At 58.4% G+C, this 20795-nt stretch overlaps 1 protein-coding gene across 3 annotated transcripts; it reads left to right on the forward strand.

The window, feature by feature from the left end:
* Positions 1 to 8271: 8271 nt before the first annotated feature.
* CACNG6 (calcium voltage-gated channel auxiliary subunit gamma 6) lies at positions 8272 to 19425 on the forward strand (the record flags this gene model as incomplete). Of its 3 annotated transcripts, XM_079799512.1 has the most annotated exons (4): positions 8272 to 8596; positions 11662 to 11736; positions 14304 to 14441; positions 19137 to 19425. In XM_079799512.1, 4 exons carry the CDS (start codon positions 8272 to 8274, stop codon positions 19373 to 19375), a joined length of 777 nt encoding a protein of 258 aa, XP_079655638.1. In that variant the 3' UTR covers positions 19376 to 19425. The 3 variants fall into 3 exon arrangements, with proteins under 3 accessions (XP_079655638.1, XP_079655639.1, XP_079655640.1); XM_079799513.1 differs by lacking the exon at positions 14304 to 14441 and having other exon boundaries at positions 8275 to 8596; XM_079799514.1 differs by lacking the exons at positions 11662 to 11736; positions 14304 to 14441 and having other exon boundaries at positions 8275 to 8596.
* Positions 19426 to 20795: the final 1370 nt, after the last annotated feature.

A 20795-nucleotide genomic window follows, 5' to 3' on the forward strand; every position in this document is an offset into this window, starting at 1 on the left:
GAGACAGGGAAAGAGAGGGGACGCGGGAAGGCGGAGTGACGAGGCATGGGCGTGGACGTTTTCCCGTGCACGATCCCGCCAGCGTTTATTAAGCACCTGCTGTGTACCAGGGCGGCGCCCTGAAGGATATAAACAGGCACGGAGAGCGACTTGTTCCGTCCTTGCCAGCAATTTATTCGTGTGCGGAAGCGCTAGGCACTGTGCTGAACGCCGAGCCTACGGAAGGGAGGAAAACGGACCGGGTCCCCTGCACCCTCATAGAGTTAACAGCTTGTGCGTCCATCGAGCAATGGTGTCCACAAACAGCAAATTACAATTAGAGCCTGGGAACAGCCCAAAATGGTACAGTAGGCTCCGTCAGGGGGGGGACTGAACCGGTTTGAAAGGAAAGGCTATTTTTGCATACACGGAGAAGATGACAGAAGCAGCCAGGTGACGCTGGGGGGGGGGGGGGGAGTGTTTCCGCCAGAGAACAGCATGTGCAAAGGTCCTGGGGCAGGAAGGCGCTTCCAGGGAAGGCTAGCGTGTGTCGTGAGTGAGCAGACGGAACAAGATGCGGCTGGAGGGAGGCATCGGCAGGGCCAGACTTCCCAGGGACTTGTAGGTCAGGCCGGGAGTTTAGATTTCCTTCTGAGGGCCGCGGGGAGCCGAGGAATGAAGGGCGCTCGGCGGGAGAGCAGGGCGAACGGTGTACAAAGGGGAGGCAGGAACTCGGAGATGAGAGGCAGAGACACGCTGGAAGTCAGCATCAAACACCTGCGCTGGCTCTGGAAACTCGCACTCGTGGGAGCAGAGCAGTTAATTACACACATTTCCCGAAGCACAGGGAGCAGGGTCTGATGTGCGGGAGAGGCGCTGGGACGTGGGGATCCGCGTCGCTCATTCATTCACTCGCTCGGCCATTCTCTCATTGATCCTGGGGGTGAAAACGTGAGGCCGGCAGAAACCACAATCCAGGCAGGGCGATGGGTGCCTTGACAGACAGGGACCCCCCTTGGGCACCTTGAAAGAGAATGTGGCGTGACCGGCTGCCAGGAGGGGGCAGCACTTAGGGAAACTTCCTGGGGAAGGTCCCCCTGCCCAGCCCCGGGGCTCAAACGGATGAGTAGGAGTCTGCCAGGGGAGGGAGGCTCTGGGGCAAAGCCCTGGAGGACTGAAGCAGCGTGCTGCCTGGGGACAGTGCTCATAATCTGGGGACGCTGAAGGACAAGGTGGGGGTGGGGGGTCAGCCCAGAGAAACAGCCAGAAGGCAGAGCCCAAGGAGCTGGAGTTCTGGGCTCCGGGGTTGGGGTGTTGTTCTAACGGTGGCGGGAAAATGTGGGGGAGCTTAGAGCAGGCAGAAGGCAGGGTCAGTGTGGGTGCTAGGAGAGGACCCTGGGGTGTGGCGGGTGCTGTGGGAGGGTGAGGCAGGAGGGCAGATGAGCTGGGCAAGGGCTGTGGGGCCAGGAGGGTGGGTTTGAAAGTCACTGAGGACACGGAAGGCACGGTGCTTAGTGGCCTCCCCTCACTGGCTCAGCAAGTGTTTCCCGAGGTCTCCCAGGTGCCAGGCCTGCTGCTCTCAGTCCTGCTGGGAGGACTGAGGTAACCAGGCCCTGCCCTGCCCTCGGGGCTCCTGGTCCTCTGTCTGGGTAACACGGAGCAGCAGAAAAAGGGTGGGACAGTCCAGCCAGCGTGGCTCAGTGGTTGAGCTTCGACCTATGAACCAGGAGGTCACAGTTCCATTCAGATTAGGGCACATGCCTGTGTTGCCACAGGATCCCCAGTAGGGGGCGTGTAGGAGGCAGCCAATCCATGATTCTCTCCCTTCCTCTCTGAAATCAATAAAAATATACACTGAGTGGCCAGATTATGATGATCTCTGAACGCATAATAATCTGGCCACTCAGTACATATATATTAGAGGCCTGGTGCATGAATTCGTGCATGGGTGGGGGTCCCGCCAGCCTGGCCAGGGGGAGGGGACATGGGCGGTTGGCCGGCCTGCCTGCTGGTCGAACTCCTGGTCGAGGGGATAATTTGCATATTAGCCTTTTATTATATAGGATATACACTGAGTGGCCAGATTATTACGCGTTCAGAGATCATCATCATCTGGCCACTCAGTGTATTTTAAAAAAGAAAAGGGTGGGACTGAGGAGGGCAGGACCAGGGCTGGGTGTTGGGACTTCCCTCGGGGGCCTGTGTGGAAGGACTAGAAAGAGGGAGAGAGGCTGGAGGGTGGGGACCCAGGCAGGCCAGCTGTGGGGTTAGCGTCAGACACACAGAAAGCGAGGGGGAAAGGAATGCACTCTAGTGCGACCGGAGGACGTGGTGTAGGGCAGGGGTGGGGACGTCCGGCCTGCGGGCTGCACAAGGCAACCACAGGCAGGGTCTGAAATTCAATAAATCTAAGAGCTCTGTTCATAGCAACATAAACGTATTAAGTGAATTCTATTAAGTGGATGATGTTATAAATATCCAAAAGGCCCTTGGCAGGAAAAAGGTTCCCCACCCTGGACTGGAGGGGGGACCAGTAGAAGGGGGGCAGGGGGAGGTGGGTTTCGAGACAAGTTTGGTGGGAGAGGGGGCTCTGGTGCAGGAGGGGGCAGAACTGGTTGGGGGTAGTGGACTCTAGGGTCCAAAGGCCAGAGAGCAAGAAAGAGGTGGGGGAGCCCTAACCGGTTTGGCTCAGTGGCTAGAGCGTCGGCCTGCGGACTCAAGGGTCCCGGGTTCGATTCCGGTCAAGGGCATGTACCCTGGTTGCGGGCACATCCCCAGTGGGGAGTGTGCAGGAGGCAGCTGATCAATGTCTCTCTCATCGATGTTTCTAACTCTCTATCCCTCTCCCTTCCTCTGTGTAAAAAATCAATAAAATATAGTGAAAAAAGAAAGAAAGAGGTGGGGGATGGGTAGGGAGGGGGGAGACGGGGGAGGAAGGATGAGGACGAGAGACCCAAACCCAGTGAGTCACCGAGACACAGAGAAAAAGGAAAGAGATCCAGAGAGGGCAGAGAAAGGGAGAGGAGAGACGGACACAAAGATGCACAAATCAGCCCCGCCGGCGTGGCTCAGCGGTTTCGCATCGACCTATGAACCAGGAGGTCAGGGTTCGATTCCCGGCAGGGCACATGTCCAGGTTGCGGGCTCCATCCCCAGTAGGGGGCGTGCAGGAGGCAGCCGGTCCATGATTCTCTCTCATCATGGATGTTTCCATCTCCCTCTCTCCCTTCCTCTCTGAAATCAATAAAAAAAATAAATAAAAATGTTAAAAATGCACAAATCAGAAGTGAGGCGGCTCAGACACACCAAAAACGTAGAGACACGGAGGTGGCGTCACAGAGAAAGGCCCTGAGATCTGCCGGGAGGAAATGTGGGGACTCAGAGGCAGGCGCGCCGTGGACGGCGTCGGACCGAGCCGTGTCTCCTGCCGGCTCCCTCCCCGTGTTCGGGAAGTATTCGCCGAGCCCCGTCCTGTTCTAGACTCAGGCGAGGCCCGAGGCACGTGCTGGCTGTGCGGTCGGTCAAGGCCCTGCTCTCCTGGGACTCACAGGAGGGGCGCACGAGAATGTCAGCCACAGGGAACTGCTGTCAAAGCCAAGCGGGACGAGGTGTGGGTGACGGTGACGGAGCAGGCCCCAGAGGAGGACCCCCTGCAGAGGTCACCTGGGAACAGGGACTGGGGTTGGGAGAAGGAGAGGGATGGGGACAAAGGCAGCGAAAAGCCCCGAGGACTCCAGGCTGGCTGGGACGCTCGGGGGGGGGGGGGGGGGGGCAGGTTAAGGAGGGTGAGGTCAGAACAGAGTGGGGGCCCTTTCCGCAGGGCCTTTGAGCCCTGGAGGATGAACCTGATGTCTGGACTCCACGGGCCGAGCACAGGCACATGATTATATTTAAAAAAAATAAAAATAATAATAATAAATAACAGCCCGGCCCGTGTGGCTCAATGGTCTGAGTGTCAACCTCTGAACCAGGAGGTCACGGTTCGATTCCCCAGGCAGGGCACGTGCCCAGGTTGCGGGCTCGATTCCCAGCGTGGGGCGTGCAGGAGGCGGCCGGTCAGTGATTCTCTCTCATCATGTTTCTATCTTTCCCTCTCCTTTCCTCTCGGAAATAAAAAAAAGAAAAAAAATTAAAAAACGAACAACAAAATAAGAGAACCACGTTGTCATGCTGAGAGGGGAGGTAGGAGTGAAGGGGGCAGTGAGGCGTCAGGGGGCGGCGGTCCCCGTCCAGGCCAGGCTGCTGGTGGCCGGGACCCCTGAGGGGTCGGCGAGGATGGAGAGGAACGGGATTCTGGAGGCAGAACTGATCGTAAATGAACTGGGTGCTGCAGAGACGGGGAGAGACCAGTGAGGGAGGACAGGGACCCTCCACGGGGCGCACACCAGGGGGGCCACCGGGGCAGGAGTCGGGATTGGGGTGGAGGAACCGAGCATCCCGTGGAGACGCCTGTGAGAAACCCAAGCCGGCCTATCAGGTCGCCAGTGGGACATGTGAGCTGGGGGACAGGTCATGGCTAGAAATATACATTTTGGACAGGTCAGCATAGAGGAGACACGGAATGTCATGAGGCTGGGTTAGGTGACGAAGGAGGTGGATGCGGACAAGAGAAGTGACCCCAGCCGGGAGGGGGGGGGCACGGGCATCCACATCCGGGTCAGAAGAGGGTAGAGGGGTGACCAGAGACCAGGAGGAACCCCGCCAAGCTGCTGAGAACAAGGAAACCCCCCAAAACAACCGTTTGGTTTAATAAGAGGTCATTGTCACACAAAGGTGGGAGGGAGGGAGGGAGGGAGGGAGGAGGGAGGGAGGAGGGAGGAGAGAGGGAGGGGGCAAGGAGACCAGGCCGTCCTTTGGTGTGAACGTGACAGGGACTTCCATACCAAAGAAAGTGCGTACCCTTCCTGTGAAAGGAGAGACAGGGAGATGGGGGACAGCGTGCACCCGGAAATGAGGGAGCTGTTGCAGCAGATGGATTGAGAAACTTGGGGAGGCCCAGGGCCGGAGGGGACATGGACTCGGGGGACAGGCGAACTGCCCCAGGGCTGCCCTGCCCTGCGCCATGCATCCGAGCTGCTGCCAGCACCAAGCACACCCGTGGAGGCCTCAGGAGACCCCGGGACCTGAGGGAAGAAACAGCTTTCACTCATTCATTTAAGCAATTTCCTGAGGCCTCCGGGCACCCCCAGCCCGGCCTGCATCTCAGAGCAGAGGGGGCTGTGGTCTGACGGGGGCCCTTTCCCAGGCCTGGGAGGGGATGTCTGTGTGTCCCCATCGCACTTCATTCATTCATTCATTCATCCATTTGCTCATTCATTCATTCATTCATTCACGTGGCCTAATGCACATTTGTGTCCTGGGCTGGGCTGTGCTGAGGGCCAGGAGGTGAGTTCCCCGAGCACCCAGGCCCGGCCGCAGGCTGGGGGAGCCCACAGACGCACAGGGCCACACCCCAGGGCGATGTGTGCTCCCCTGAAGCGATAAAGGGCGCCGTGGCGTCCAGAGCAGGTGCACGGAGAAGGCCGGGCCCACCTGCCGCTGGAGCAGCCAACCGCAGGCAGAGCTGTTGGTGAAGGTGGGTCCCCCCTGGGCCGTCCGCACCCAGGCTGAGGGCGGGGGTGAAAGGGTGAAGACCAGGCCCCGCGGCCATTCCACGGGCTGCCCCGCCCCTGCCCCCGGGGAGCAAACTGCATGGAAAGTCCTGGGGTGCCCCGGCTAATAAACTCCACTGCAGCTCTGATTCTGTGCTCCCAGCAACCAGCTCTCCCCGGCCCTGACCCTTCTACCTCCTGGGAGCTGAGGACCCAGCATGGGCCTCTGTCCTTCTCCCTTCAAACCCTGGGATCTGGGATCCCCCAGCCCCTCCTCCCTAAGACCCAGGAGTCCAGGCCCCCAGTCCCTCCTCCCTCAGACCCAGGAGTCCAGGCCCCCAGTCCCTCCTCCCTCAGACCCAGGAGTCCAGGCCCCCAGCCCCTCCTCCCTCAGACCCAGGAGCCCAGGCCCCCAGCCCCTCCTCCCTCAGACCCAGGAGCCCAGGCCCCCAGCCCCTCCTCCCTCAGACCCAGGAGTCCAGGCCCCCAGTCCCTCCTCCCTCAGACCCAGGAGTCCAGGCCCCCAGCCCCTCCTCCCTCAGACCCAGGAGCCCAGGCCCCCAGCCCCTCCTCCCTCAGACCCAGGAGCCCAGGCCCCCAGCCCCTCCTCCCTAAGACCCAGGGGCCCAGGCCCCCAGCCCCTCCTCCCTCAGACCCAGGAGTCCAGGCCCCCAGCCCTCCTCCCTCAGACCCAGGAGTCCAGGCCCCCAGCCCCTCCTCCCTCAGACCCAGGAGCCCAGGCCCCCAGCCCCTCCTCCCTCAGACCCAGGAGTCCAGGCCCCCAGCCCCTCCTCCCTCAGACCCAGGAGCCCAGGCCCCCAGCCCCTCCTCCCTCAGACCCAGGAGCCCAGGCCCCCAGCCCTCCTCCCTCAGACCCAGGAGTCCAGGCCCCCAGCCCCTCCCTCAGACCCAGGGGTCCAGGCCCCCAGCCCCTCCTCCCTCAGACCCAGGGGTCCAGGCCCCCAGCCCTCTTCCCTCAGACCCAGGAGTCCAGGCCCCCAGCCCTCCTCCCTCAGACCCAGGAGCCCACCTCCCTCAGACCCAGGGGTCCAGGCCCCCAGCCCCTCCTCCCTCAGACCCAGGGGTCCAGGCCCCCAGCCCCTCCTCCCTCAGACCCAGGGGTCCAGGCCCCCAGCCCTCTTCCCTCAGACCCAGGAGTCCAGGCCCCCAGCCCTCCTCCCTCAGACCCAGGAGCCCAGGCCCCCAGCCCTCTTCCCTCAGACCCAGGAGCCCAGGCCCCCAGCCCTCCTCCCTCAGACCCAGGAGCCCAGGCCCCCAACCCCTCCTCCCTCGGAGCCAGCAGTTCAGGTTCCCAGCTGCGCCCAGTTCAGACCAAAAATCGAAAATCCCGGCTCCCCGCCCTGCTCCCTCTCCCGCCCCGGGGAGATCGGACCCTCGGCTCCCGCGCACGCCCCTGAAGGGAATGGATGTCCCTCCGGGCTCCAGCCGGGTCAGGACCCGGCCTCCGCCCCTCCCCGCCCCGCGTCTCCTTAAAATACCCGGGATCCCTATGGCAACAGGCGCCCGGCGACAGGTGCGGGTGTTATTTACGGGTCGAGCCCGAAATAGCCGGGCGGGTGGGGGTGGGCGGCCGGGGGCGAGGCCGCGGCGAGCGGCGCGGGTGCGGCGGCCGGGCGGGCGGCGGTGCGGAGCGCACGGTGCGGAGGATCGCGGAGCTGGGGCGGCGCCCAGGCAGGAGGGCGAGGAGCGGGGTCCCTGCCCGGGAGCCGGGGGCGGGAGGCCTGCGGGGGGCGCCCGGCCTGGAGCGGAGCCTGGAGCCTTCCCGGCCCGGCAGGCCCTGGGAGCCCGGGGGAGGGGAGCCCGGCGAGCCGGAGGGGACGCCGAGTCCCTTCCGGGTCCCGCTGTCCTTCCACCGCGGGGAGCGTCTGCCCCCGTTTGCTGCGCCGCCGCGCGGGGCGCACCCCCTGGATCTGAGCCTCCCCGTGGGGGGGCCCCCTCTGAGCCCCCGGGGAGCCCTCCGCCCTCGTGCCGACCTCGGATGGAGTCTGTTCTCTGATTCCAGCAGGTCCCCCTTTTTTCTGAACCCCAGCCAGGACTCTGTGGCTCCCTTGTGTGAATGTTGCGGGAGGGGGGGGGGTCCCCGCTGCCTCTCTGAGACCCAGAAGGAGGGCTGACCTCCCCGCTACACCCCGGAGGGAACCCGACTCCTCCCTCCCCCGACCCCGAGCCTAAGAGCAGCCAACAGGCGCCCCCTTTCAAACGCACGGGGAGCTCAGCGTCCTCTCCTGCGCACCCCGAAAATCCGAGCCGAGGGGGCGGGGGCGGAGCAGCCCCTCGGAGCCCTCCTGCCCCCGGAGCCCGCGGGCCCCCCCCCCCCTCCTGGGCGCCCCGATCTTGCTCCGGGTCCCCCGTCTCTGCTGAGTTTCTGTGGCAACGCAGGCCCTTCCCGGCGGGTTCCCCAGGGTGTGTGTGTGCGCGGGGGGGAGGGGTGGGGGGTGCCTTGTTTTTTCTCTTCTGAGACGCAGAGGCACCCTTGGCCCCCCATGTGAGGTTCCGGGGAGACTCAGGGGTTCCGTGTTTTATAGTCCCGTGGAAACAGCCCCCCCCCAACCCCCCAGCGCCTGCGAGACCCCAGGGCTTCTCCTCCCCCCCCCCGCCCCCCAGCCCCGCCCCAGCCCGCCCGGCCCAGCCCTTCCCCGCGAGCCCAGCCCCGAGCCCGGCCGCCCGGCCCGCCGCCGGGATGATGATGTGGTCCAACTTCCTGATGCAAGAGGAGGACCGGCGGCGGGGGGCGGCCGCCAGGCGGGGCGCGGGGCCGCCGGGGCTGTCGCCGGAGCGCGAGGGCAAGGTGAAGCTGGCGCTGCTGCTGACGGCCGTGGGCGCCACGCTGGCCGTGCTGGCCGTGGGCACCGAGTTCTGGGTGGAGCTCAACACCTTCCGGGCCAACGACAGCGCCGTGTGCGACGCCGCCTACCTGGGGCTCTGGAAGGTGTGCGTGAAGCGCCTGTGGCAGGAGGACGTGCCCGCCGCCCGCCGGACCTGCGGCCCCGCCCAGCTGCCCGGAGGTGAGGCGCCCGGGGCCCCCGGCGGCGGGAGGACACTGTGCCCCGGAGGGAGCTGAGCCCGGGGAGGGAGCCTGCACCCTCACAACAGCCCGAGCCCACACCTCCCCGTGCTCCCCAATGGCCTTTGCTCCAGGCACAAACCTTGTAGGAGAGAAAGTCTGTACCCCAGATAGCTTGTGCCCAGGCCAGCCTGTACCCCTAGACCCACCTGTTCCCTCAGGCCAGCCTGTACCCTAGACCACTATGTACCCCAGACCAGCCTGTACCCCTAATCCCACCTGTTCCCTCAGGCCAGCCTGTACCCCAGACCAGCCTGTACCCTTAATCCCACCTGTTCCCTCAGGCCAGCCTGTACCCCCAGACCAGCCTCTACCCCCAGACCACCATGTACCTCCAGACCAGCCTCTACCTCCAGACCAGCCTGTACCCCCAGACCAGCCTGTACCCCTAGACCACCATGTACCCCCAGACCAGCCTGTACCCCCAGACCAGCCTGTACCCCTAGACCACCATGTACCCCCAGACCAGCCTCTACCTCCAGACCAGCCTGTGCCCCCAGACCAGCCTGTACCCCCAGACCAGCCCGTACCCCAGACCAGCCTGTACCCCTAGACCACCATGTACCCCCAGACCAGCCTGTACCCCCAGACCAGCCTGTGACTCCCAGTGCCTCGGGACAGCCTGTGATCCAGGCACCTGTGTCCCCCCACAGCGCCTAGGGGAGCCCGTGCCTCCACACGTGGCCTCGGCTGACACCCAGCCTGTGACTCCACACTCAGCTGGCGCCCTCAGCAGCCTGCGTCCCCCAGAAACACCCGCACCCCGGGGACAGCCTGTGCCCCGTGCACGTGCCCACACACAGCCTGTGCCCCGAGAGCGTCTGGGTTCCTGGTGTCAGCTTGCTCTTCCCACTCCCAGACAGCTGCACCCCACCCGAACAGCTGCACCCCACCCCGCGGGCCCGGGAGACGGACAGCCTTGACCCAAGTAGAATCATGCCTGTTCCCACCTACTGATTCCCCCAAACGGAGCTCTCACCTCACCTCTCCCAACCCCCAGACACCCCGCTTCCCAGGAAATGTTACCTTCACCGTCCTGAGGAGATGTCACCGCCCCCCACCTCCTGCATACCATGGGGTCCCTCCCCTCTCTGTGTTGATTTTTATAGCAATGCTTATCTTTTAAAAGCACATATACATATTTTATTGATTTCAGAGAGGAAGGGAGAGGGACAGAGAGAGAGACATCCATGATGAGAGAGAATCATGGATCGGCTGCCTCCTGCACGCCCCCTACTGGGGATCGAGCCTGCCACCCGGGCCTGTGCCCTGGCCGGGAATCAAACCGTGACCTCCTGGTTCAACCACTGAGCCACACCAGCTGGGCACATCTCTTTTCAAAACATTTTTTTTTAAATGTATTGATTTTCTTTTCCAAATGGGATGTGCCATATCCTTTGGGGTCAGAGACAAGATGTCCTAGATGGTTAGTGAACGGGGTGCCAGACCCCTCACACTGTCCTGGAACAATGTACCACGCCGGCTAGATGGGACGGCCCAGTCCCCCCGTGGGTGTGGCCCCGTCCCCCCCATTGACGGCGACAATAGGGTCCTCACTGAGCCGTGAGGACCGCCCGCCACTGCTCCCGATGGGACAGCTCACGCCCCCTCCTTCCCTCAGGCCACCGGGTGGCGTGTCCCACCTCACCTGACTCAGTTTACCTCTCCTCGTGTTCCTCTCCTGTAGAACGGGGGCGATGGTCACCACGATGGAAGCAGCTCCTGCTTGTGTCACCTCCACATCCCCCTTCAGTCTGCAAAGTCCCTTCCCATTTCCCCCGGCTGCCAGGCCCCCCTCCGGCCTCTCCCCCCACTCCTAGTCTCTACCTCTCCCCTCCCGTTCTGTGCCTCGGTTTCCCCGCCTGCAGCATAAGAAAGTTGGAATAGTGAATTCTGCAGGAAGCTCTGGCTTCAAAACGCAGTTGCGAGAGTGGGTTTGCTTGTTCTTAAAGCTTAGGGTTTTGGACCTCCCGTACACAGAGCTGGATGAATCATGCTCCCCGGGGTATGTCACAAAGTCATTATCAGCCTTTGCAAGATCCTTCTTGTGCTCTATTTTATGTTATTATTCTTTTATTTCACTTCTTCCTGACTCAGCTCTTAATGTGTTTTTTTAAAAAAAATATTGATTGATTTTGAGAGGGAGAGAGAGAGAGAGAGAGAGAGAGAGAGAGAGATTTGCTGTTCCACTTACGGATGCATTCATTGGTTGATTCGTGTGTTGTGTGCCCGGACCGAGAATCAAACCTGCAGCCTTGGTGTATCTGGACGATGCTCTAACCAGCTGAGCTACCTGGCCAGGGTCCTGGGTTTTATTTTTATTTTTTTAAAATATATTTTTATTGATCTCAGAGAGGAAGGGAGAGGGAGGGAGAGATAGAAATATGAATGATGAAAGAGAATCATGGATCAGCTGCCTCCTGCACGCCCCACACTGGGGGTCAAGCCCGCAACCCGGGCATGTGCCCCGACCGGGAACCGAACCCTGACCTCCTGGTTCATAGGTCAACGCTCAACCGCTGTGCCACGCCAGCCGGGCTATTTTTATTTTTATTTCTCAAATCTCGTAGGTTGCTTTCTGTTAGTCTTCGGACTCCCTGTTATTGTAAACATATATGTCTCTGCACATGGTTTCTTTGTGTGTGTGTTTTTTAAATATATTTTATTAATTTTTAACAGCGAGGAAGGGAGAGGGATAGAGAGTTAGAAACATCGATGAGAGAGAAACAGCCATCAGCTGCCTCCTGCACACCCCCCACTGGGGATGCACCCTCAACCAAGGTACATGCCCTTGACCGGAATCGAATCCGGACCCTTCAGTCCGCAGGTCGACGCTCTAACCACTGAGCCAAACCGGCCAGGGCTCTTCTGTCATATTTTTATTGGTGATGCTCATGTCATATTCCCACCTACTGTGAGCTAGGTTTACTATCCAGTCCCTGAACATACACGATGGTCCCCCCTGGCATCACCTCCCTTATTTCTCTCTCTCCCTTGCTCCCACAGAAACCAACTGCACCTACTTTAAATTCTTCACCACGGGGGAGAACGCACACATCTTCCATAGAACCACAAAGAAAGGTGAGAGCCTGTCACCCCGCGGTGGGGGTCGGGGGTGGGGGTATGCTGACCGCATTGGAGGGGTTCTTGGCAGGCTTGGGCTCAGCTCCTATGTCCCGGGGAGGTCCCACTTTGAGGGGAGTGGTGGCAGGAGGGTCATGGTTCTGCAGGGCCCTGTGCCCGACACTCCTACCCCGGCTCTGCCTTTGCTGTGCAACTCTGCACAAGTCACAGCCCCTCTCTGTGCATGGTACTTTATCCCCCCCCCCCCCCAATATATTTTTATTGATTTCAGAGAGGAAGGGAGAGGGAGATAGAAACATCCTATATAATAAAAGGGTAATATGCAAATAGACTAAAGGGCAGAACAACCGACCAACCAATCAAAGCGTCATATGCTAATGATATGCTAAGGCTGCTCCACCGCTCACTATGATGTGCACTGACCACCAGGGGGCAGGCAGTCAACTGGTCAACCAGTTGCTATGACGTGCACTGACCTCCAGGGGGCAGATGCTCCTACCGGTAGGTTAGCTTGCTGCTGGGGTCCTGCCGATCAGGACTGAGAGAGATGGGCCAGACACGACCTGGAGCCCTCCCACGGTTCCTCCCTGGCCCAACTGTGCACCAGTGGGGTCCCTCAGCCTGGCCTGTGCCCTCTTGCAATCCAGGACCCCTTGGGGGATGTCAGAGAGCTGGTTTCAGCCCGATCCCATAGGCAACTCCCCTTTGGAGGGCGCCAGACACAGGGCTCATGGCTGGAAAGCGCTGCCGCAGCAGCGTGAGCCTCTCCCTATCGGGACTGATTGGGCGCGAGCCCACAGCAGGCACAGGGGGCCGGGATGAGCGGGAGGGGCAGGTAGGAGCTGCAGGTAGCATTGGACCGCGGGTTTCAGCCCAATCCCTGCAGGCCACCCAGGGGGACCCCACCCGTGCACGAATTCATGCACCGGGCCTCTAGTCAATGATGAGAATCATGGACTGGCTGCCTCCTGCACACCCCTTACTGGGGATCAAGCCTGCAACTCAGCATGTGCCCTTGACTGGGATCGAACTCAGGACCCTTCAGTCCACAGGCTGACGCGCTATCCACTGAGCCACACCGGCCAGCCAGGGCTGTGCCTGGTATACTTGAACATCTTCCAAATGTGCATCTACCACGTGCTAGACACGGTGCTGGGCGGTCCATTTATAGGAGCACCGTCCTGGCCCGCCCTGCAGGCGGGGGCTTTATCTCAGCCTTCCAGCTGAGGAAACGGATGTGCGTGAGTGGTTAAATTTGTTTTCCCAGGAAGCGGAGAGGCAGAGGCAGGGTTCAGGCTCCACAGCAGCTTCTCCCACAGAATATTCTGGGCGATTGGACGTGTCCTGTGTCTGTACTGCCCAGTGTGGCAGCCCCGGGCCCCGGCGGCTGCTGAGCACCTGGAGGGTGGCGGGTGTGACTGGGAAACTCAGGTGGTTGCTGTTGTTCATCCTCACCCAGGATATTTTTTCCATTTTTTAAATATGTGTTTTTATTGATTTCCAAGAAGAAGGGAGAGGGAGAGGGAGATAGAACCATCAATGATGAGAGAGAATCATTGATTGGCTGCCTCTTGCACGCCCCCCACTGGGGATCAAGCCCACAACCCAGGCATGTGCCCTTAATCAGAATCTAACCTGGGACCCTTTGGTCCCCAGGCCAATGCTCTAACCACTGAGCCAAACTGGCTAGGGCTGTTATTTTTTATTTTTATTTATTTTATTTTATTAAAAAATATATATATTTTATTGATATTTTACAGAGAGGAAGGGAGAGGGATAGAGAGTTAGAAACATCGATCAGCTGCCTCCTGCACACCTCCTACTGGGGGTGTGACCGCAACCAAGGTACATGCCCTTGACCAGAATCGAACTTGGGACCTTACAGCCCGCAGGCCGATGCTCTATCCACTGAGCCAAACAAGTTAGGGCAGGGCTGTTATTTTTTAAAATATATTTTTATTATATTTCAGAGAGGAAGGGAGAGAGAGAGAGAAATATCAATGATGAGAGAGAATCACTGATTGGCTGCCTCCTGCACACCCCCCACTGGGGATGGAGCCCCTGGCTTGGGCATGTGCCCTGACCTCCTGGTTCATGGATCTATGCTCAACCACTGAGCTACGCAAGCCGGTCCCAATAAGGAATCGGATCCTGATTTTCTAGAGGAGAAAACTGAGGCTGAGAGGTTCAGTGACTTTACCAGAATTTTCCATCCAGGGAGTGGCCACGGTAACATACCCCCTCCATGGTCCCCCCACGCCCACTGCCTCAGTCTCCTCACCTGTAAACAGGCGGTGACCAGACCGGAAGTAATCATTGGTCCTTCCCATTCCTTCTAGTGCGGGTCTGTCCTGTCTTTGCTGTGTGACTTGAGGTCCTGTCAGGGTCTCAGCTCCCTCAACAGCAGAAGTCAACCATTGGACTGGATGGGCTTCTACTGGCACATTCTGGCACATTCTCCTCTAGTCCCGAATCTCCCATTTCCCTGGCTCTGGCTCCCTGTGGGGGGGTTCGCCCACTCCCTGCATCCCATGTTCTTCCTTTTCCTCCCTGTCCCCCCGCAGAGATGAATCTGGCAGCCGCGGTGATAGCGGTTCTCGGCTTGACGGTCATGGCCCTGGGGTGCCTCTGCATCATCATGGTGCTCAGCAAAGGCGCAGAGTTCCTGGTCCGAGTGGGAGCCATCTGCTTCGGCCTCTCAGGTGAGGGCCCGCGGGAGCCTGCAGACTGAGGACACTGCACGCTGGGAGGTGGGGGGATCCCCAAGCACTGTTGCCTGCTGGGAGGTGGGTTCTCTAAACCCCATTGCATGCTGGGAGGTATGGTCTACAAGAACTGTGCATGCTGGCAGGTAGGATCTCCAAGCACTGTTGCATGATGGGAGGTGGGATTTCCCAAGCACTGTTGCCTGCTGGGAGGTGGGATCTCTAAACCCCGTTGCATGCTGGGAGGTATGGTCTACAAGAACTGTGCATGCTGGCAGGTAGGATCTCCTAGCACTGTTGCATGATGGGAGGTGGGATTCCCCAACCACTGTTGCCTGCTGGGAGGTGGGGATCTCTAAACCCTGTTGCATGCTGGGAGGTATGGTCTACAAGAACTGTGCATGCTGGCAGGTGGGATCTCCAAGCACTGTTGCACGATGGGAGGTGGGATCTCTAAGTCGGTTGCATAATGGGAGGTAAGATCTCCAAGAACTGTTGAACGCTAGGAGGCAGGGTCCCCAAGCACTGTTGCATTTTGGGAAGTTGAGAGGTCTCCAAGCACTGTTGCATGTCAGGAGGCACAAGGGCTGGTAGTAGGCTCAGATATGAGACCTCTAAGCCCCGTTGTTGGCTCGGAATTGGAGGGTCTCCAAGCACTCTGGTGTGTGAGGCTGTGAAGGGGGCCTACTATATGGTGAGAGAAGATGATTTGACTTTGTGGGGTGGCACACAGTGCAATATACAGATCTTGTAACATGGAAATCCACACCTAAAACCTATATGATCCTATTAACCAATGTCACGCCAGTCTTACCTAATAATAGACAAACATGTAAATTGACCGTACCTCTGCTATGCCTGCAGCCAATCAGAGTGAGTATGCAAATTAACCCAACAAAGATGGCAGGCTAATTTGCATATGCAGGTGTGGAGTAGGCTGGAGGGGTGGGACACCTGCTATGAGGGGGAGGGGGGCAGCTGAGGGAGCTATAGGAGCGGTGCTCCGGACAGAAGCGAGGACTTGCCGGCTCCCGGGAGGCCTGAGAGCGGAGTGAAGCCAGGGGAAGGAAGGCCTATTCTTGCACAAATATCGTGCAGCAGGCCTCTAGTAAATTTAATAATTAAAAAAAAAAAAGGATTTGGACCTTGGGTGGCTTGACAACAGAAATGTATTTTCTCTCAGCCCTGGAGGCTGGAAGTCCAGGCTCCCGGGGTCAGCAGGGCTGGGCCGTCCTGAGGCCCCTCTGCTCAGCCTGCAGATGGCCCTTTTCTCCACGTGTCCTCACGTGGTCATCCCTCTGTGCCGGTCTGTGCCCTCATCTCTTCTTGTAAAGGCAGCAGCCACCCTGGATTGGAGCCCACTCAAATGACCTCATTTTAACTTATTCCTTTAAAGGCCCCACCACCAAATAGAAGATGCGGCTCAGCCCACCACAGGACATTTACCTGGTTCTTGTCCATCTCTCCTTCCGGGGAAGCCTCTGTTAGTCTCCTGTATATATTTCGTAACGAGAGCTCCGTTAAGATCTGTCGAATGAATGAAAGGTGCAGGAACTAGCAAAGGCGTGAAGGGGACTGGGCAGCGTCTCCTCTTCGTCCAGATGCTTTTCCACCTTCAACGCCCGCATGCTGAGCTGCGCGGGGCCGGGAAGGACTCAGGGGGGTCCCTGAACCATGGTGCACAGACTCCCGGCTGCATGCTCCAGGCCCCTGATTCAAAACCAGGGGGGAACCCTGGCTGGTGTGGCTCAGTGGATAGACTGTCGGCCTGCGGACTGAAGGGTCCCAGGTTCAATTCCGGTCAAGGGCACATGCCCAGGTTGTGGGCTTGATCCCCATTGGGGGGCATGCAGGAGGCAGCCGATGAATGATTCTGTGTCATCATTGATGTTTCTATCTCTCCCTCTCTGAAATCAATAACAATATATTTAAAAACAAAACAAAAACATGGCAGAAACTGGGAGAAGCAGAGGTCCAAGAGGAAGGAGGGTCAGGGACTGAGGTTGGGGCCAGGCTCCAGGATCTGAGAGGGTTGGCAGCTGGGATCCATGACCATGGATGACCATCCGATGGTCCTACGTGGAACTAGCCCAGTGGTCGGCAAACCGCGGCTCGCGAGCCACATGCGGCTCTTTGGCCCCTTGAGTGTGGCTCTTCCACAAAATACCACGGCCTGGGCGAGTCTATTTTGAAGAAGTGGCGTTAGAAGAAGTTTAAGTTTAAAAAATTTGGCTCTCTAAAGAAATTTCAATCGTTGTACTGTTGGTATTTGGCTCTGTTGACTAATGAGTTTGCCGACCACTGGGCTAGCTGGTGTGGCTCAGTGGATAGAGCATTGGCCTGCAGTCTGAAGGATCCCGGGTTCGATTCCAGTCAAGGGCACAGGCCGGTGTTGTGGGCTCCATCCCCAGTGGGGGGCGTGCAGGAGGCAGCCGATCCATGATTCTCTCTCATCATGGATGTTTCTCTCTCTCTCCCTCTCCCTTCCTCTCTGAAATCAATAGAAATATATATATTTTTAAAAAGATGGTCCTAAGCGATCTGACCCCTGCCCACCTCTGCACGCCCATTACCCACCACTCTCCTCCTCCCCGCTCTCTTTGTTCTGGTCACACGGAGTCCTCTCTTTTCCTCAAACTCCCTCTGCCCCATCCCACCCTGGGCCTTTGCCCCAGCTGCTCCTTCTGCTCGGAAGAGCCCTCGCTTCATTTCACGCGTGGCCGGCTTCCTGTCATCCTTCATTCGTGTCTCAGCCGAGATGACGACACTATTTAAAGTCCTTACTCCACCCCCTGGATGTCACTCCCCTTCCCCTCACCCTGTTTTCAACTCCTTCCCAGCATGCCTCACTCTCTGAAATGATCTTGTCTTCTGGTGTGTTTACCGTGGAGGCTGCAGCGTGGCAGCTGGCAGGCCACGGCCGGCCCGGGATGTGCCTTGCTGGGCGGGCAGTGCGTAAAGATTTCTCTGAGCCAGTGGTTCAAGGTTGGGTGAATTCCCATCAAAGCCATCATCATCATTTAAGCATTCCCTCTCGCCCTGGCTGGTGTGGCTCGGTTGGTTGGGTGTTGACCCGTGCACTGGGAGGTTGGAGGTTCGATCCCAGGTCTGGGCACATGCCTGGGATGCAGGCCGGATCCCCAGGCAGGAGCATGCCGGAGGCGGCTGATAGGTGAAGGGCTGCAGGGGGCGGGAGCTGGGTTTCAGTCGCCCTGTCACTGTTCCCACCACACCTGCCTGCTGCTTTATCTATTGACGTCCTCACTGGCTCCTGCAAGCATTGTTTACTACCTGTCTCCTCCAAGTAGAATATAAGCCCCAGGAGGTCAGGGTCTTTGTCTGTCTTGTTCCTTTTCTCCCCCCTTTCTAAAATCAAATTGCATTACAACTTGACTGCCTTTCTTTTCATTTTGTGATTCACCATCACTACGGTATTTTTTTTTTAATCCTCACCCGAGGATATTTTTCCACTGATTTTTAGAGAGAGTCGAAGCGAGAGGGAAAGACAGAGAGAAACATGGATGGGAGAGAAACACATTGATTGGTTGCCTCCTGCACGAGCTCCAACCCGGGCCCAGGCTGGGGTGGAGCCTGCAACTGAGGTATGTGCCCTTGACCGGAATCGAACCCGGGACCCTTCAGTCCATAGGCTGACGCTCTATCCACTGCTAGGGCAGTGGTCGGCAAACGCATTAGTCAACAGAGCCAAATATCAACAGTACAACCATTGAAATTTCTTCTGAGAGCCACATTTTTTAAACTTAAACTTCTTCTAACGCCACTTCTTCAAAATAGACTCGCCCAGGCCGTGGTATTTTGTGGAAGAGCCACACTCAAGGGGCCAAAGAGCCGCATGTGGCTCGCGAGCCGCAGTTTGCCGACCACGGGGCTAGGGCGACCATCACTGTTTTTTTTCAACTTTACTGGGGTGTGACTGATGAGGAAAGAAAGAGAGAGAGAGAAAGAGAGAGAGAGAGAGAGATTGAGATTTGTTGTTCCATGTATTTATGCATTCATTGGTTGATTCTTTTTTAAAAAAATATATTTTTATTGACTTTAGAGAGGAAAGGAGAGGGGGAGAGCGAGAGAAACATCAATGATGAGAGAGAATCATTGGTCAGCTGCCTCCTGCACACCCCCTACAGGGGATCGAGCCTGCAACTTGGGCATGTGCCCTTGACTGGAATCGAACCTGGGACCCTTCAGTCCACAGGCTGGCACTCTATCCACTGAACCAAACCCGCCAGGGCCATTGGCTGATTCTTGTATGTGCCCTGACTGGGAATCGAACCCGAAATGGTGTATCAGGATGACGCTGTAGCCCACTGAGCCATCCAGCCAGGGGCTGCTCCAGAACCTTTCAATCTTCCCCAGCTGAAACTCTGTCCCCTTAAAAACCGGCTCCAGCTCCTGCCCCCCACTGCCCGCCCCCCTGGCCCCAGGCACCCACTTTCTGCCTCTCACACTTATTCTTCCTTCTTTCTCTCCAGCTTCCAAAATCGCATCTGCTATGTAATAGGTGCTTAGTAAGTGGTTGTTGAATGAATGAATGAATGAATGAATGAGAGGGTGCTTGGGGGCCCCTCAGGTTTCTTGTTTGAGGAGCCTGGGATGGGGTGCATTGAGGAGATACGGAGACCGAAGTTGGGGGTTCCCCGGCGCCTGAGCACCTCGTCTCTCCTCTCCCCACAGGCCTGCTGCTCCTGGTCAGCCTGGAGGTGTTCCGGCATTCCGTGCGAGCCCTGGTCCAGAGGGTCAGCCCAGAGCCGCCCCCGGCCCCGGCCCTGACCTACGAGTACTCCTGGTCCCTGGGCTGCGGCGTGGGGGCCAGCCTGGTCCTGCTGCTGGGGGGCGGCTGCTTCCTCCTGCTCACCCTGCCGCCCTGGCCCTGGGGCTCACTCTGCCCCAAGCAGGCGCCCACGGCCCCCTAGAGGCACGCCTGCGCTTTCTCCAGCTCCTTGCAAACCCTCCGTGATCCTCTGTCCCCTCAGAACCTTGTTGTTGTTGTGAATCCTCGCCCGAGGACATTTCTCCACTGACCCCTAGAGAGAGTGGAAGGGAGAGGGAGAGGCAGAGAGAAACATCGATGTGAGAGAGACACATTGATGGGTTGCCTCCTGCATGCACCCCGACCAGGGCCCGGGGCCGGGGAGGAGCCTGCAACCGAGGGACATGCCCTGGACCTGAATCGAACCCCGGACCCTTCGGTCCTCGGGCTGATGCTCTATCTGCTGAGCCACACCGGCCGGGGCCCCTCAGCATCTTTCGCCCCACGTCCTGGAGAAGCTGTTCTCCTGGCTCCGGGGTCCAGGTTGTCTGCACAGACCCGTCTCGCGCCCTCGCCTTTTCCTCTGTACATACGTGTTCCTCCGTGGCTGAATCTGGGCCGCTTGGGGGTGGGGTGGGGAGAGGCTTTTTGCAAACGAGGGTCCCCAGGGGAGGTTGGCGGGGACCTGATGGGGTCACTAGGGATGGGGGTGGGTGGGAGAGGAGGTCAGGGGGTATGGGGAGGGAGTGGGACCTATTCATGTCTGAGACCTGGAGGCATTCACTTGTGGGAGAGCCTTCTTCTGACGAATCCAGAGTTTGGAGACATGGGGTGGGGGTGGGAATGTCTGGGTCTGGCCTCACTGTGGTCTGATTTGGGATTAAAGGTTTGGAAATGGAACAGCTCTGAATGGGAGTCCGTTTGTGGGGGGATGGCGCCTCTGGGGCAGAGAAAAGGGGTGCTTCTGCTCCCCAGAAACACACTACACGCTGCTGTCAGCCCCGAAGCCACAGGTAGCCACATGTCCGTGGACCCATCGAGGCTGATGGGAAATTCTAAACTGAGAACACAAACGTTGCTATGGGTTGAATGTGTCCTTTCCAAATGGATGTGTTGGGGTCCTCACCCCCTGGACCTCGGGATGTGACCCTATTTGTTTGTTTGTTTTTAAATATTTATTGATTTCAGGGAGGAAGGGAGAGGGAGAGAGAGTTAGAAACATCAATGATCAGAGAGAATCATGGATCGGCTGCCTCCTGCACGCCCCCCACTGGGGATGGAGCCCAAAACCTGGGCATGTGCCCTGACCAGGAATTGAACTGTGACCTCCTGGTTCATAGGTCGATGCTCAACCACTGAGCCATGCCAGTTAGGCTGTTTATTTTTAAATTTTTTATTTATTGACTTTAGAGAGAGGAAGGGAGAGAAAGAGAAAGAGAGAGAGATTTGTTCCACTTATTTATGCATTCATTGGTTGATTTAAAAATTTTTTTTTTTTTTTTTTTTTTATTTCAGAGAGGAAAGGAAAGGGAGAGAGAGATTGAAACATCGATGATGAAAGAGAATCATTGATCGGCTGCTTC

This window comes from Cnephaeus nilssonii (assembly GCF_951640355.1).
Source record: "Cnephaeus nilssonii genome assembly, chromosome: 20".
Taxonomy (NCBI): Eukaryota; Metazoa; Chordata; class Mammalia; order Chiroptera; family Vespertilionidae; genus Cnephaeus; species Cnephaeus nilssonii.